The sequence below is a fragment of the Schistocerca gregaria genome, chromosome 8 (genome assembly GCF_023897955.1).
Source record: "Schistocerca gregaria isolate iqSchGreg1 chromosome 8, iqSchGreg1.2, whole genome shotgun sequence".
NCBI classification, from domain to species: Eukaryota; Metazoa; Arthropoda; class Insecta; order Orthoptera; family Acrididae; genus Schistocerca; species Schistocerca gregaria.
Window position 1 is genome coordinate 298457803 of NC_064927.1, and position 14759 is coordinate 298472561.

Here is a 14759-nt window from a genome sequence, read left to right on the forward strand (position 1 = left end):
CTAGCAACGGGGCCTTTATTTAATTTAACGTGCTACAACCTAGCTTCACTAACAACCTAACTTTTAAAACAACTGCATCTAACTGTAAAGTAGCTTCTAATATTGTAACAGCCCAGATGTCCCCAAAAATTATAACCCATGTGTATTGTACTGCAACAACTTCCTGAAATATGGGCAAAATGATGTCTTTTAACTTAATTTAGTTAGGAATTAAACAACCAAGCAGAAGCAAAACGTAGCAATTAAATTGTGATTAACATTAAGTTTAGTAACTGAGGTCACAGATAGCCTGCCGGAGTTATCGAACGGTTCTAGGCGCTACAGTCTGGAACCGCGCCACCACTACGATCGCAGGTTCGAATCCTGCCTCGGGCATGGATGTGTGTGATGTCCTTAGGTTAGTTAGGTTTAAGTAGTTCTAAGTTCTAGGTGACTGATGACCACAGCAGTTAAGTCCCATAGTGCTCAGAGGCATTTTTTTGAGGTCATAGATAATCAACAAGAAAGTGTAAATTAAAATAAAAATGTACATCAAAGGCGAAATAGAGATCTCTCAGTAGCTGGCCCACCTCTCTGACAAGAGAATGAAAATTAATAAAAAAGTAAATAAAAAGAGAAAAACATGGAAATACAAAGACAGAAAGTTCATCAGTGTACCTGATGATGACAACGTGCATGCTTGCCGAAATATTGTGTCCATCGACTCCGAAATTCAGCCATTAACCAGTGAACTGTTTCGTCGTTTCTCAACAGCCTTTCGAGAACATAAAGTCTTCTTGTCTCAACGTCGCACAAATCATTTCTGTCGTACTGGTGTTTTGATCGGAAATACCGGTAATAAATCTAGCAGCAAGCCTCTATATTGTTTTACTGTCTTCGTTTTCTCTGACCCGTCTGGACTCCGCAACACCCTTAAACAGTATACAAGAGCGAGCGAGGTGGCGCAGTTGTTAGACACTAGATTCGCATTGGGGAGGACGACGGTTCAATCCCGCGTCCGGCCATCCTGCTTTAGGTTTTCCGTGATTTCTGTAAATCGCTCTAGGCAAATGCCGGGATGGTTCCTTTCAAAGGGCACAGCCAACTTCCTTCCACGTCCTAATCCGATTAGACCGATGACCTCGCTGTCTGGTCTCCTTCTGCAAAACAACCAACCAACCAACAAGAACGCAACGTAGATGAACCACACTTTCCTAGAAGTCGATCATTCTCATTTCCTATAAGCAACTTCACAAGCTCGTCCTGTTTCATGTCGCTTTGCAACACTGTGCCTACATAATCAAATGTGACTCTGCCAAGCAGTACACCGCCAACACTGCATTGCCGGATGAGCCGCACTTAGTCGAAACATTTTAATTTGCTTCAGTCTTAGCGTAAGGTGTTGTTTAAATTGTTGTACGGGTATTTCAGCGTTCTTAGTGCCCAATGGCTGCACGAAGCTTTATCACAGATCCGATCGCTAATAGTGTTTATCAATGATTCTTTTAACTGAAAAACATGGCATCGTATACGACATTTGGCAGCTGTGCGCGCCTGTGCCTGTTTCACGTGTATCGTATTACCAATAGTGGAAGCTACAGTACCAGATAAAAATATGTAATGCAAAATTGACCACTAGATGTCACGAGAGGCGGATCCGCCGGTATAAAAGGAGACGGAGAGTCTTATGTTGTAACTCGAGTAGCGTAAACAGCAAAAACGGTCGGACAAGTAAACTCAGTGACTTCGAAAAAATCCATCACATTGTATTCCTTTCAAAGCGGCCCTTTTCGGCTGCTGGTTATATGTCTGTGACGGGGAAAGGTGGCGGAAAAGTGGTTCAAATGGCTCTGAGCACTATAGGACTTAACGTCTGAGGTCATCAGTCCCCTAAAACTTAGAACTACTTAAAACTAACTAACCTACATCTATTGCCGAGGCAGTATTCGTACCTGCGACCGTAGCAGTCACGCGGTTCCGGACTGAAGCGCTTAGAACTGCTCGGCCACGGGGTGGCAGCCGCCCAAAGGTGGTGAAGTAATTACAACTGTGCCAAGATGAGACAGGCCTCATGTTCTGTCGGACATCGACCGTAGAGTATTGCGGACTGTGATTGTTAAGATTCGTATGAGATGGAGGAAGGGATCGCTTCTAAGTGCCAAAATGCTGCCAGTATCCAGTCACCGCTACGGCTCTGCATAAGGGTGTTAAGAAGAATGTGGTTCAGTCGTCGAGCTGCTCCCGATACGATGCACATTCCTGTAGAAAACGCTAAGCGACGATTGAGATGGCGATAAAAGCGACAGCTTTGACTGGAAACAAGTGATATGGATTGATTAATTACGCTGTGGCACTCCGATGATTACGTTGGCCTCGATAACGTTACCTGCCACCATGTGTAGTGCCAACAGTAAAGTACGGAGGAGATGGTGTTAAGGAGTGGGTTGTTTTTCGTGGTGTGGTCCGATTATTGGGTTTATGAAAACACTAAATCCGAAGAATATGTACATATTTCACAGCATTGTGAACTGCTTATAATAGAAGAACAGTTAGGAGACAATGATTATTTGTATGATATGACAATGTACTGTGCTATAAAGCTCCTGACCCCCCACCACACACACACTGGTCCAATACGACTACCATCTCTGAATTTCAATTTGTCGAAGAAGGCGTTGCCATTCCTCCACAGATATTCCGACACCTCACTGAGAGCGTACTCAGCAGAGTTTAAGCTTTTACAACTGTGACGGCTGGACACACCCCATATTATTAGCCATTAATAATTTTGATCAGACTGCGGGACTCGTGCTAACCTGTAGACGACAGTGTTCTCGGAACTTCAACGTCTCTGAGATGTGACGCTCACCTATCTGAATAATCTGTATCCCAGGTCACCCGAAGGTTTCCTCCTTCGCTTTTATTTACACTTGTTTGAGACAGTCGCCTTCTACTAACTGTGCTTCTGGAGGTCTTTAACTTTTACATGGATACTTTACCAAGAAAATATTAAAAGTGGCCAAACATATCAATCCTGAGCCTTAGCTGACTGATTTGATGCGCCTTGCTGCGACTTCTCTTCTGCGCCAACTTCTTCACCCTAAAATTGTAGACTGTTTTTCTGTACAGTTTCCACGAATGTCTCTAGTATCATCCGACAAATCTCTAATTTCCTTTTCCATTCTTCTGTATATTATTCTAGCCACAAACAAGGATGTATCAGCTGTTAAGTGGTCTGTGCGTCTGTTCTAGCATTTATTTGATGTTTTTGATAAACTTCGGCAGATTTTTTACGAAAACCTGTTATATATCTGATCATTCCTATTTACGTTTACAGACATTTCCCTTATCCACTTTGGACGGCATGCTTTGGTGATTCCGTCAAAGCCGCCAAGGGCGTCTTCCTGGCCCAGACTCGTCCAAGCCCAGGTCGTGGTGTATCTCTGTCGAACATGCATGGGACAGAATATAACCTCCTCTCGACTATGGGGTTATTGGGGACAACGTACCAACTCAAGCTGGACAGTGATTGTCTGGTTTTAACATCTCTGAAGCTCTTGTAATCCGTTTCTATTTAGCTTCCGAGTTATCTAAAGCTTTACTCGTGTTCCATTACTTCTCCACTCATAATTACCTTTACCTTTTTTTATTTCCTTCTCGTGTCCTTACTTTTGTTTTCTTTCAATTGATTTTCGTTCCATGAATCTTTCCTTTAACTTCAGTAATATCCGCTATATGCTGTAATTCGAACATTACATTACTTTAGAGTTGCCTGTTAGTCACCGTATCAACTAGAAATTCGGTCGAAGTCTTTTTGCGTCATCCTAGTTAATTAACAACACTACTTTGGGATACATCCCAGTATCATCAGCAAACAGCTGCACATCATGTCCGTCGGATCGTTTATACATAATTATAGAGAATAATAGCGCTTTTTCACACTTCCCCTTGGCATTCCTGACGATACGCTTGTCCCTGGTGAACGCTCGCCATCGAGGACAACGTACTGGATTGTATTGCTTAAGAGTCTTCGAGCCACTCAGATATCTGGGAACCTACTTCGTATGCCCGTACCTTCGTTAACAGTCTGCAGTGGGGCACGGTGTCAAGCGCTTTTCGGAAATCTTCCAATATGGAACCCATCTGTTGCCCGCCACGCATGGTTCGCAGGACATCATCTGAAAGAAGGGCACGTTGAGTTCCGCATGACCGATGCTTTTTAAAACAGTGCTGATCTGTGGACAGAAGCTAAGGAAATGCCGGAAAGGTACCTCTGAAAGGGCATGGCAGGTTCTCTACTCAGTCAGAATTTGTGCTCCATCTCTAATGACTTCATCGTCTATTCTTCGTCTCCTTTGCACGTCATTATAGCAATCACGCAACGAAGTAAGAACTCATGCAGATAATCACGTAAGAAGGAATTATGTACAACGTAAATTATTTCATTGGATCAAAATAAAATTTCCACGCTGTATGAAAAATTTTATTGCAGTAAGTATTGTACATAGCACTCGACCCTCTGCAATCGAAACGTTCTCTCTTTATTTGCTTTCGTAAGTACATTACTGACAATTTTCAACAGAATTACTCATATTTACATGATGTTTCGTAAGTGTGTCAAAAACTTCATTTATGTTGAAACCTACCCTTCATATGCCTCCCATCTCTGAACCATGTACATAGTATTTTATAAAGTAAGTTAAAGAATTTTTTACTGAGATCCTTTATTTTCTGGGATTTTGTACCAAATGTCATAGCGGTAAGAACATCATAATTAATAACTTTCTTGAGAAATAAAGTGTCGGTGTAACTTAGATGGTCGCTAATTTTGTGAGAACTCACGGGGAAGAACCATTTCTTTTCTGCTTTATTCTAATGAGGATCTTTACCGCCGAGAACCGTGCAGTTGGTCGGAAAAAATAGTTGAATAGGGAGCTATGCAAACAATCTAATAAAGTTCCTGATATCCCAAGAAGATTTTGCCCATTAAGCTACACCAGCAACGGAACATTATATAAAGTAGCAGACTGAATTTCAGATCCAACGTTAATATCTTGCTAACTTCACGTGAAAGCATGCTTAGTATTGTTAAGGCACGTAGTATTGCATGTTAACCACTTTGACTGTGTTATCTCTGAATTTGTGAAGTAGTGTTGCACCACCGAGAAGTTAAATACTGGAAATGTTATGCCGCCTAGCACGGCTTATGCTGTAGTTTGCGTACTCACTGTAGTTTCCAGTAAGCACAATGGCCTTAGCGGTCCTTCGACAGATGGTTCATTCTGTGGCGCTTCACTGAATTGTGTTGTGTGCTCCTGTTGCAGCGATGGATCGCCGAACGGCCCCAAACACCTGCCCAGGCGCGGTCTCAAATCCCGAATACTCCAGTTCAAATCCAACCGCGGGTCAGTATACTCAGCAGAGTACTGTGTCCGGAGGCAGTGGCAGCTCAAGCGATGAGGGTCGGTGAGGCGAAGCTAGGATACTCTCCATCTAGGACGAAGGATAAGCTGCTCTGAAAGTCTTGCGAATTTGTGGGATTCGTGAGGGAAAAGCGTTTTCGTGAATCATATTAATACAGTAACATTAGAATGCGTGCGCTTGACACACGAACAGCGACACAGCGTTGACGCCAGTAAATCTTATCAGGCTAACAGAGATCATCTTTGAGTGGAACCCTAACAGAAACATTGTGGTTGTATCGATGTTAGTAATTCTGTTTCAGAAAATGTCTGCTATTAATTTATGGGGACAACTGCTTTACAGTTTTTAAAAAACTAATTCACTTACGGACATAAACTATTTTAAAATTTCGTGTAGGGAAATGAAGTTGTCATGTGATACTTTTGAAACAATGAGTTTACGAAATTTATACGTAGTGATGCCAGACTTCAGTCGACCGTACTGAAATACTGCTGCTGCTGATGCTATATACATAGGCGAAAACTTAACCCTGAGAAGAATCATAGTCCTTGCCAACAATAACTTTTTAGATAATGGCCGGAAAACATAATGCTTCGAAGCAATATAAAATTATTTATTGCTCCATTATGTTTACACGGGAGCCTCTGTCTTTTAAATAACGTTAAAGTTCCTCTTTGTTTTAACAAGCTTGAAAGTGTAACATCATTAAAAGTGGAAGGGAGCGATACGAGAGGAATAGTGACACATACCCAAATTTAGAATGGTTACAGTATGGGTACTGGTCGATTTTGTGGAAAGAATACACACCTCCATCAGCCTTTCATTAAGGCCCAAAAACTTGCATGACGTGTGATGTGGGGAAGACCTAAAATCCATTACCAGATTTCACACATATTACGATCATCGAGAAAAACATTTTCCTCCGATTTGAGGCGGACTTAGAAAATTCACCAGAACTTACTATAGAACGTTCTTGGACGTTTTTTCAGTCTATAACAGATTCCTTTTTCAGAAAAATAATTAGTTTTACGATTAAGGAAAAATTTTTGGAGCAAAGATTGTTCGCAATTGACGAATTGTCGAGATTGTACACATCTAAAAGGAGATGTTAAATAACACTGAGCAGTTACTACAAGGCCAACGAAAGTTTTGAGTAACAAAAAATATCTTGTGTCATAAAGTGAACTTTGTTCCATAATGTTAGTCTTAAAAACAATGCATTTATTCGAGCTATTAGTTTCAATTTTCCACTCCATTGCAACTGGAAAGAAAATAATTATTTTATTTTGCGCAAATTAGAGCACAATGTGGTCTATTCCTCGGATATTGTAGAACGTGATCTAGGAATCACAACTTCATTATGTACAACCGCTGAACACTAACTTGGAAAGCTTAAATATATAAAAGCGTGAGCTAACTAGAGAGTTGTGCAAATATCGTACTACAGAGATTCAAGATCAAACTATCAGAGACGAAACAATAGTTTGTTGGGAAACGATGGGAGAGCGAAATGACTTCAGTTTCTTAATAGAAACATCCCAGCATTCATCTGACGTGATTTAGAGACATGGAAAAGAACTTCAAACGTTATGATTGGAGATGGATTTAACTTGAGCTTCTCAAGTGGGCGTTCAGTGTCCTAACAGCAGCACATCAATACTCAGTAGTGATTCGAGAGAGGGAATGTTCCAGACTACTTTGGTAAAAGGCCTACACCAGTGGTTCCAAACCAGGAATATTACTCCTTAGAAGTAAAATTAAATTTTTCTGCGGGATTAACAACAGACTCGAATTGTGTTTAAATCACAGAATTAAATTCTCCATAAAAAATCTCTGTCAGCATTTTACTAGTTTTATGGCCCTCAGTAGACTGTCACACACATTCAAATTCTTAGCTAAGACCATTACGAATGGTTTGTAATATCAAGTTTGCATCTTTCGTTTTCATCTAGGCCTTCTCATAGAACACAAAAAGGCTTCCCTGGCGAAGCTACTGTAACTTTCCCCGACTACATGTTCTTTCCAGATTAATGTCACTGTCACTGCAGTCATAACTACGTCTCCAGTCCGATTCCGGGTTTATTTGTTTGTCTTCTGCCTCTCCTACTAAATCCCCCACGTTGCTCGCCGAACAAGCATGATTTTGAATCTTCAATTCCATGCGCTTATAGGTAGGTCATTTGGCTTTCTACGTTTATTTAAGCTGTTTTCATCCAGTTGTAGTAGTAAGCATTTGTATTTAGTAATAAATTCTACTAGCAGTTATGTTTCCGATTTGGAAAATGCCTGGCCTGTAAGACTATTTTCCGTTAATGAAGAAATATTTTCAAATAGAGAAAGTGGATCCAGTTTATGATGTCTAGGATTCCGCGAAGAATACGCTCTGAATCGCCGTAACTTGCAACTGTTAAAAGGAAATGTCGACTGTGCTAGCACTGAAAATACAAGCTAAAGAAGGAATGAAAATATGCCATTTTTTATGACACGCGTTGATATATACCAAGCGGAATAGAGATAATATTGCTAGAAATTATGAATAAAATGACAGCAGTAAAATTCATTGATGATATTAACTTACTCATTGTGAGAAAGAATTTCAGGACTTTTAGAATAAAATTAACAGACCAATAAGTGCCAAATATGAATGAGAGTGAACCGAAGAAAAACGAAAGTGATGAGCAGTAGCAAAATTGAGATTATCTACAAAATTAACATTAAAACAGGTGATCAAGAAAGAGACGAAGTAAAGGAATTCTGCTACCTTGGGGGCAAAATAGCACATATGGATGCAGGAAAGAGGACTTAAGAAGAAGACTGGCATGAAAAAATTGGATATTCCTGGCCAAGGGAACTCTGCTGCTATCAAACATGAGTCTTAATTAGGTAATTAAATTTCTGGGAATGCACTTTTGGATCGCATCGTAGTATGGTAGTCAGTCATGGACAGCCGTAAAATCGAAACAAAAGAGAGATGTGCCACTCACAATAATGTTGAAAATTGAGTGGAGTGTTAAGATAAAGCATGAGGAGGTTCTCCGCAGCCTCAGTGAAGACAGGAACGTGCGGTAAAAACTGATAAGAGGAGGGAAGAGGATGATAATACACGTGTTACAGCACTGGGGAATAATGTCCTTAGAGCTTGAGGGAACTGGAGGGTAAAAACTGTAGAGGGATACAGAGATTGGAATGCATCCAGAGAATAACCAGCGTAGTGTGCCACAAGTGCTACCCTGAAAGGAGGAGGTTGGAGAAGGAAATGAATTCGTGGCGGGCTGGCAAAAAAAAATAAAAAATAAAATAGAACAAACGAAAGAAAATATAAAAAACCTCGGTTTTTCTTTCCCTCATATGACTCTGTGCTTAGTTAGGTGCCGAAGTGTATTGGTTGGTACTTCATCTCTTTATTCTTAACATACCAAGTACAAGTTGTCAATGTCGTTTACCAAGCTGGGACATTTTGGAAACCCATGTTTTCTTCTTGACTTCTCAGCACAGTCGTGTGCAAGGCTACTCAGATTAGGTTCTATGGACGTGTAAAAGCGTATTTAAATTAAATAAGCGTTGTTTATCATCAAACCTGAGAAACTGAAAACTGAGCGCATATCCATTCCGTGCCCTGTCAACAGTAAAAACTGCTCGACGAATGTTTTGTCTGTTGTCCTCTTACCAGAAACTGATTTCTTTCGGCAACGCAGAGCACTGGCAGTCACTAGCCCTCCAGAAAACCTGTTAGTTTGGCAAAAATCTACGTTCGTCCCAGTTCTCTTTCTACTCAGAGTATCATTTGTATTGTAATGCTTCATCATTAGTGAAGTTGCATTCAGTATCTGAAATTAAGTCATCAAAGCACAATTTGAAAACTTGAGACACTTTGGGTGCAAGATCACTTGCTTTATCACTTGCATTCGTTAGTTTGGGAGATCCTTTGTCAATGTTATATTCGCAACAGCCAGTCACGAGGACACTGAACTTGTCCATTTTCGCCCTGCCTTTACAATAATCTCATATCCTTCATGGGAATCCTCATAAGAATGCCCACTGACGATACCACTTTTTGTGAATTCAAGGTTATCTTCTGATTCCGATGCATCTTGTTCTGGAGTAAAGTATTTGTCATGCTCTCTCAAGACATCTTCTGGGTCACTGAGATCACACTGATCCAGCACCCGAAGCATTGTACAACATTCTGCACTACCGCCAGCTGTAATCTGAATATCATTTTATTAGGAACCGGTCTAGAAGGTACACTTCGTCATGATCAGTGCTCCGAAAGCAGTTAATATTAGCAACGGAATGACATCAAAAACAAAGCTATATCTAGAATTAAAGTACGTAATACATAGTTATTCTATAGTTTCAAAACGAGCGATATATGTATACATCATGATATGTTTACTGCATGTTTATGGGGATCAAATTGTTGTACTTTGTGTCAGTACTGCTACGCACACTGTTCGCCTATATTAGAACTCAATCACACTACTGTAACGTGAAAATACAAATGAGTACCTGTATACAATTCAAACCCCTTACAGAAGCGATCATGTATGTGCTTGCAAGGTTAAAATATGAAAACAAATATATATCACAAAAGAGACTTAATTAAAAATATGAGGTTAATGATATCACGTAAATAAATATCCACAAATCTTGGGCAGAATCACGCATACATTATAGTCACAAATATTATCTTGTGGTTTGAGATACATACACCTGTAAAAATGGTGTATGTCGTAACCAGCGATGAAGACGGTAATGTATGTCCGTATAAAGTACAGAAGTTAAAATAAAACACGTATAAATCTAAGCAAATATAGAGGATACATTCAATCTTAAGACTATAGCGAGAAGACGACCAACTAATGAAATCACTGTGTTAGATAATCGGCTATAAGTGGCTCATGTGGGCATGACCTTATAACTACAGTATCAACACTATTTGAACACAGTAACGTATGAAGTCTACAATGAGAAAGTCCACATTAATATGCATTAATTATAACGTATATGTTTATACGAAATGTGCAAGTCATAAAATTGGAAGGGGTTTGATCAGGTTAAACAATAAAAAACAGGAATGAATGTTGGAAATATACAGGTCACCAAGTGGAATGGCACCTGATCATGTAAAACAAAAAAAGCGGGATGGTTGTGTATTTTGTGACACAGAGTATTAACAAGGGAACCAGCGTCGTAAGACTCATCAGAAGTATACCAAGGAAGAAGGACATATCAATACTGGTTTGACGTGTTAAGCATATAAAACATTAATCGTGCAAAATGGATATGTAGTGGCAGACATATATTACACTATAGGATGAAGAAGAAGTCGCGCAGTCGATGTTTGCAGCGCGATTTCTCACATACTAGCTATACAAAAATGTCTGTCACAAAATTTCGTCCTGCACATATTTCCACCAGTAGGTGGAGGTTAAAGATTGGCAATCTGGAAACATTGGAATAACTTGCACGGTAACTACCTCTCTCACCTCACCGGTATGGTACTGTGCAGTTGGTGCAGTGGATAGTGTTTTCGATTAGCACGCAGAAGGTCAAGGGTTTGATTATGGGTAGAGGCATATTTCTTTTTATTTGCCAATTTCATTCAACCATAAAATACTGCAGTGTACACAATTCCTTAAGCCACATGTATATGACATTTACGTAATACAGGTTTTTTTTTTTTTTTTGCAACGGTGGACAAAAGTAACAAATTTGTGGTCAGACAAGTCATTTCCCTGCACGACCACACACTGCGCGATCCGCTGAATCATGCAGCTCTGAACTCTTCCCAACATGGCCGCATACACACATACAAGAGCAGTATAAAGACTCGCTATCAGTTCTTCCACGTGTGTCGGCGGAATAGAACACATGTGCTCCTTCAAGTGTCTCCACAGGAAGAAATCCAGGGGATTTAAGTCAGGTGAAAGCGTAGGGCTTACAATTGGCCCTCGACGCCCGAGCCATTTCCCTGGAAATGCTATTCGTGGAATGTTCGTCTTCGAATTACAGTGTTAACCCATTTTGTTTTTAATTGAAGATCCACTGCAGTCGCTGTATGACGACTAAGACGCCAGATATCATACCACGCAAACTACATTTAGCAAATAAAGACAAATACGTCTCGACCCAGAGTCGAACCTTCGACCTTTTGCATGATAACCCAGAACACTATCCATTGTATAAACAGCACAGCGAAACTCCCAACTGCTCGAGGAGATACTTACTGTACATGTGATTATAGTGGTGCAGATTGCCGATCTTTAACATCCATTTACTGCCGGAAATAATAGCAAGATGAAATTTTGTGAGAGACATTTTTGTATGCTTGAATTTGCGTAGTCGCGCTGCGAAGTCTTAGTACGCGAATTTTTCTTCGCCCTATATATGATTCAGCAGCGCGACTACGCAGATTCATGTGCAAGTCGTAAATTTCCAAAAATAGCCCTCAAGCAAATCTCAGATGTTCACATTTTTTAGATGCTGCTTTCCCCATGTCCATCCTAGTTAATCATATAGTACCCAGAATTAAAATAGATCTACTCTATTTTTCAAAAGCGATCTTTATACAACCTTAATAAGTAAACTGTAACATGTAGTATATATATTATTACAATATGTTATAGTCCTCTTACTAAGGTTGTATAAACATCCTTAAAAATAGAGTAACTATGTATTAACCATCTTAATTCTAGGTACAGTTTTGCTTTTGATGTCATGCTGTTGTTGGCGTAGCTGGTTTTGTATTACTTTTACAGCCAAATGATGACTAAGTGTATCGTCGAAACCGGTTGCTACTAAACTGATATTGAAATTTGAACTAACTGTTGTTTAGAAACTTGTAATATTCCTGTCGACTGTCTTTCACTTCTCCTGCTTAAAAAGAATGAACATGGCGAAAGCAGCATCTGAAGATTGTCAACATCTGAGATATGCTTACGGGCCATTTTTGGAAATTCACGACTTGCACATTTCGTATACTCATTATGAAAAAGAGAAAAACATAAATCTATCAAAATATATGATGTCGTATATGATGAAGTAGGGTGCTGTAAAGACGCCAAGCGTGCTTTTATTGTTTATTTTATAAAAAAGCAATATAACAGAGCCAAGACACCCATAAAAATTAAGAATAAATTAGTTCGCACAGTAGCAGCAGTATCACCAAACACCGTTTCTCGGGTTCCCAGAAAACCCCACTTGTTATATTGAAGGTTAACCAGGTAAACGTATTACGGGGGCTCTGAACCACTGGCCTATGCTGTGTCGTTGACGGAATGTTGTTCTATAAATGTCACCGATTGCGTACGACCGGACGCCTCGTGTAATGCGGGCATGAGCCAGCGGATACTGTAATGCCAGTTACACGGCAGCGGCTTTGCGTGCGCCGCGCGCCGGCCACATACACACAGGCGGGCAGACAGACGGACACGCAGCCACGGACACAGGGAGGTGCCGGGCGCGTTAACGTGCCCGCGCTGCGACGCGTCCCTTCCGCGCGAGCGCGCGCCGGCCGTGACAGGCGCGCCCTGTACAGCCCTGCAAAGCTGCCCGCCGCCTCCCACTGCCTCCGGACCAGCGCCGTCTCGGACACTGCCGCGAGTTTTCGAACAGTAAGCCGCCAAGCAGCCGCTCCCACATTTCCGTTCTCGCTCCCGACTCCCCGTCTGCATTCCCACTCGAAGCCACTCTCTGCCTGAGAAAATCCTCCGAACCTCAAAGTTTTCTCATAATTTATGTATCACTTTGTTACACTCTCAGATAACAGGTCTACACGAATTGAGACCAGATGTATGAAAGGTATCCTGTTAATAGATGGAAATATAACTATAACCTCGGTGTGATCATGTTGACAATCGATATGAAATGGGACGAACATGTAATATCAGTATTAACAACTCCGTCTACATGCCACAAGTGGACCATCGGGACCATCCGACAGCCGTGTCATCCTCAGAGGAGGATGTAGATAGGAGGAGGCGGTCGTAATGATGGTATTCATGACCGAAGCCGCTACTATTCTGTCGAGTAGCTCCTCAATTGGCATCACGAGGCTGAGTGCTCCTCGAAAAATGGCAGCAGCGTAAGGCAGTCTGGATGGTCACCTATCCAAGTGCCGACCACGCCCGACAGAGCTTAACTGCGGTGATCTCACGGGAACCGGTGTATCCACTGCGGCAAGGCCGTTGCCCCAATATCAGTATTAGGGAAGGAAAATAGAATACTTGTTGGAAGGGTTTTTGGAGAGTGCAGAGCGTCCATAAAGGCAATTCTATACAACATTGTTTCTGCGACTTGTTATAACTGTTCCAAGCATTTGGGGTCGTTACTAACAAGACAAGACAGCAAACATCGAACAAATTGCAGAAGTGTGCAGAATTTTTCCTAACAGTGGCAACGGCCTTGCCGCAGGGTATACCCCGGTTCCCGTGAGATCACCGCAGTTCAGCGCTGTCGGGCGTGGTCGGCACTTGGATGGGTGACCATCCAAGCCGCCATTAGCTGTTGCCATTTTTCGGGGTGCACACAGCCTCGTGATGCCAATTGACTAGCTACTTGACCGAATGGTAGCGGCTTCGGTGAAGAACACCATCATAACGACCGGGAGAGCGGTGTGCTGACCCCACGCCCCTCCTATCAGCATCCTCCACTGAGGATGACACGGCGGTCGGATGGTCCCGGTAGGCCACTCGTGGCCTGAAGACGGAGTCCATTTGAACGTTTGACAGAAAAGATCGATCAGGTTTGATTGTTCATTTCCCCCACGTGCTGTCGAGAGTGGAGCCATCGAGACATAATCAAAGTGATTCTGTGAAATATCTACCAAAACCTTAATGTCACTTGCAGATGTCGATGTAAAAGAACTCTTAATACTTTGATAAATAATACAAGAATAATAATTTACAGAATACACAATCGAAATGAGCAGTCGCCATATCCATCAACACATCAGAAAGTACACCAACACTGTAAACAGAGATGCTCATGGAATTTAAAAGGTAATCCTTGGAAGAGAAACGAATTAGCTCTCGTGAAGCTCTGCTGGATAAATGTAGTCACCTCGTACTCGAGGAAGATTCTGTGAGTATTTTCTGCTGTGACCAGTATAAGGGTTTGGGTACTTATGGCCTGCCAGAATGTAGGACTCTACACGGATTTGACAAAACTGGTGATGGGGATATCCCGAAATGCGTTGCAATAACTTGTTTATAATATTGACTTTGGTGACTAAGACGTTTATTTTCATTCACTAATTCATAAAGGGTAATTCTAAAGTAACTGTGCAAACTTCGTGGATTTAACGTATGGATCGAAGTAAGAGTAAAAAGTTACATAAAAAGTTGTCTGAAACT

General features: G+C 41.2%; 1 protein-coding gene across 1 annotated transcript in view; it reads left to right on the forward strand.

The window, feature by feature from the left end:
- LOC126285155 (cyclic nucleotide-gated cation channel alpha-3-like) overlaps window positions 1-14759 on the forward strand; it is an 884508-nt gene that overhangs the window by 575928 nt on the left and 293821 nt on the right. The window contains exon 10 of the mRNA XM_049984467.1: window positions 5304-5384. Coding sequence (XP_049840424.1) covers window positions 5304-5384 — 81 coding nt within the window. The remainder of the gene's footprint in view (window positions 1-5303; window positions 5385-14759) is intronic.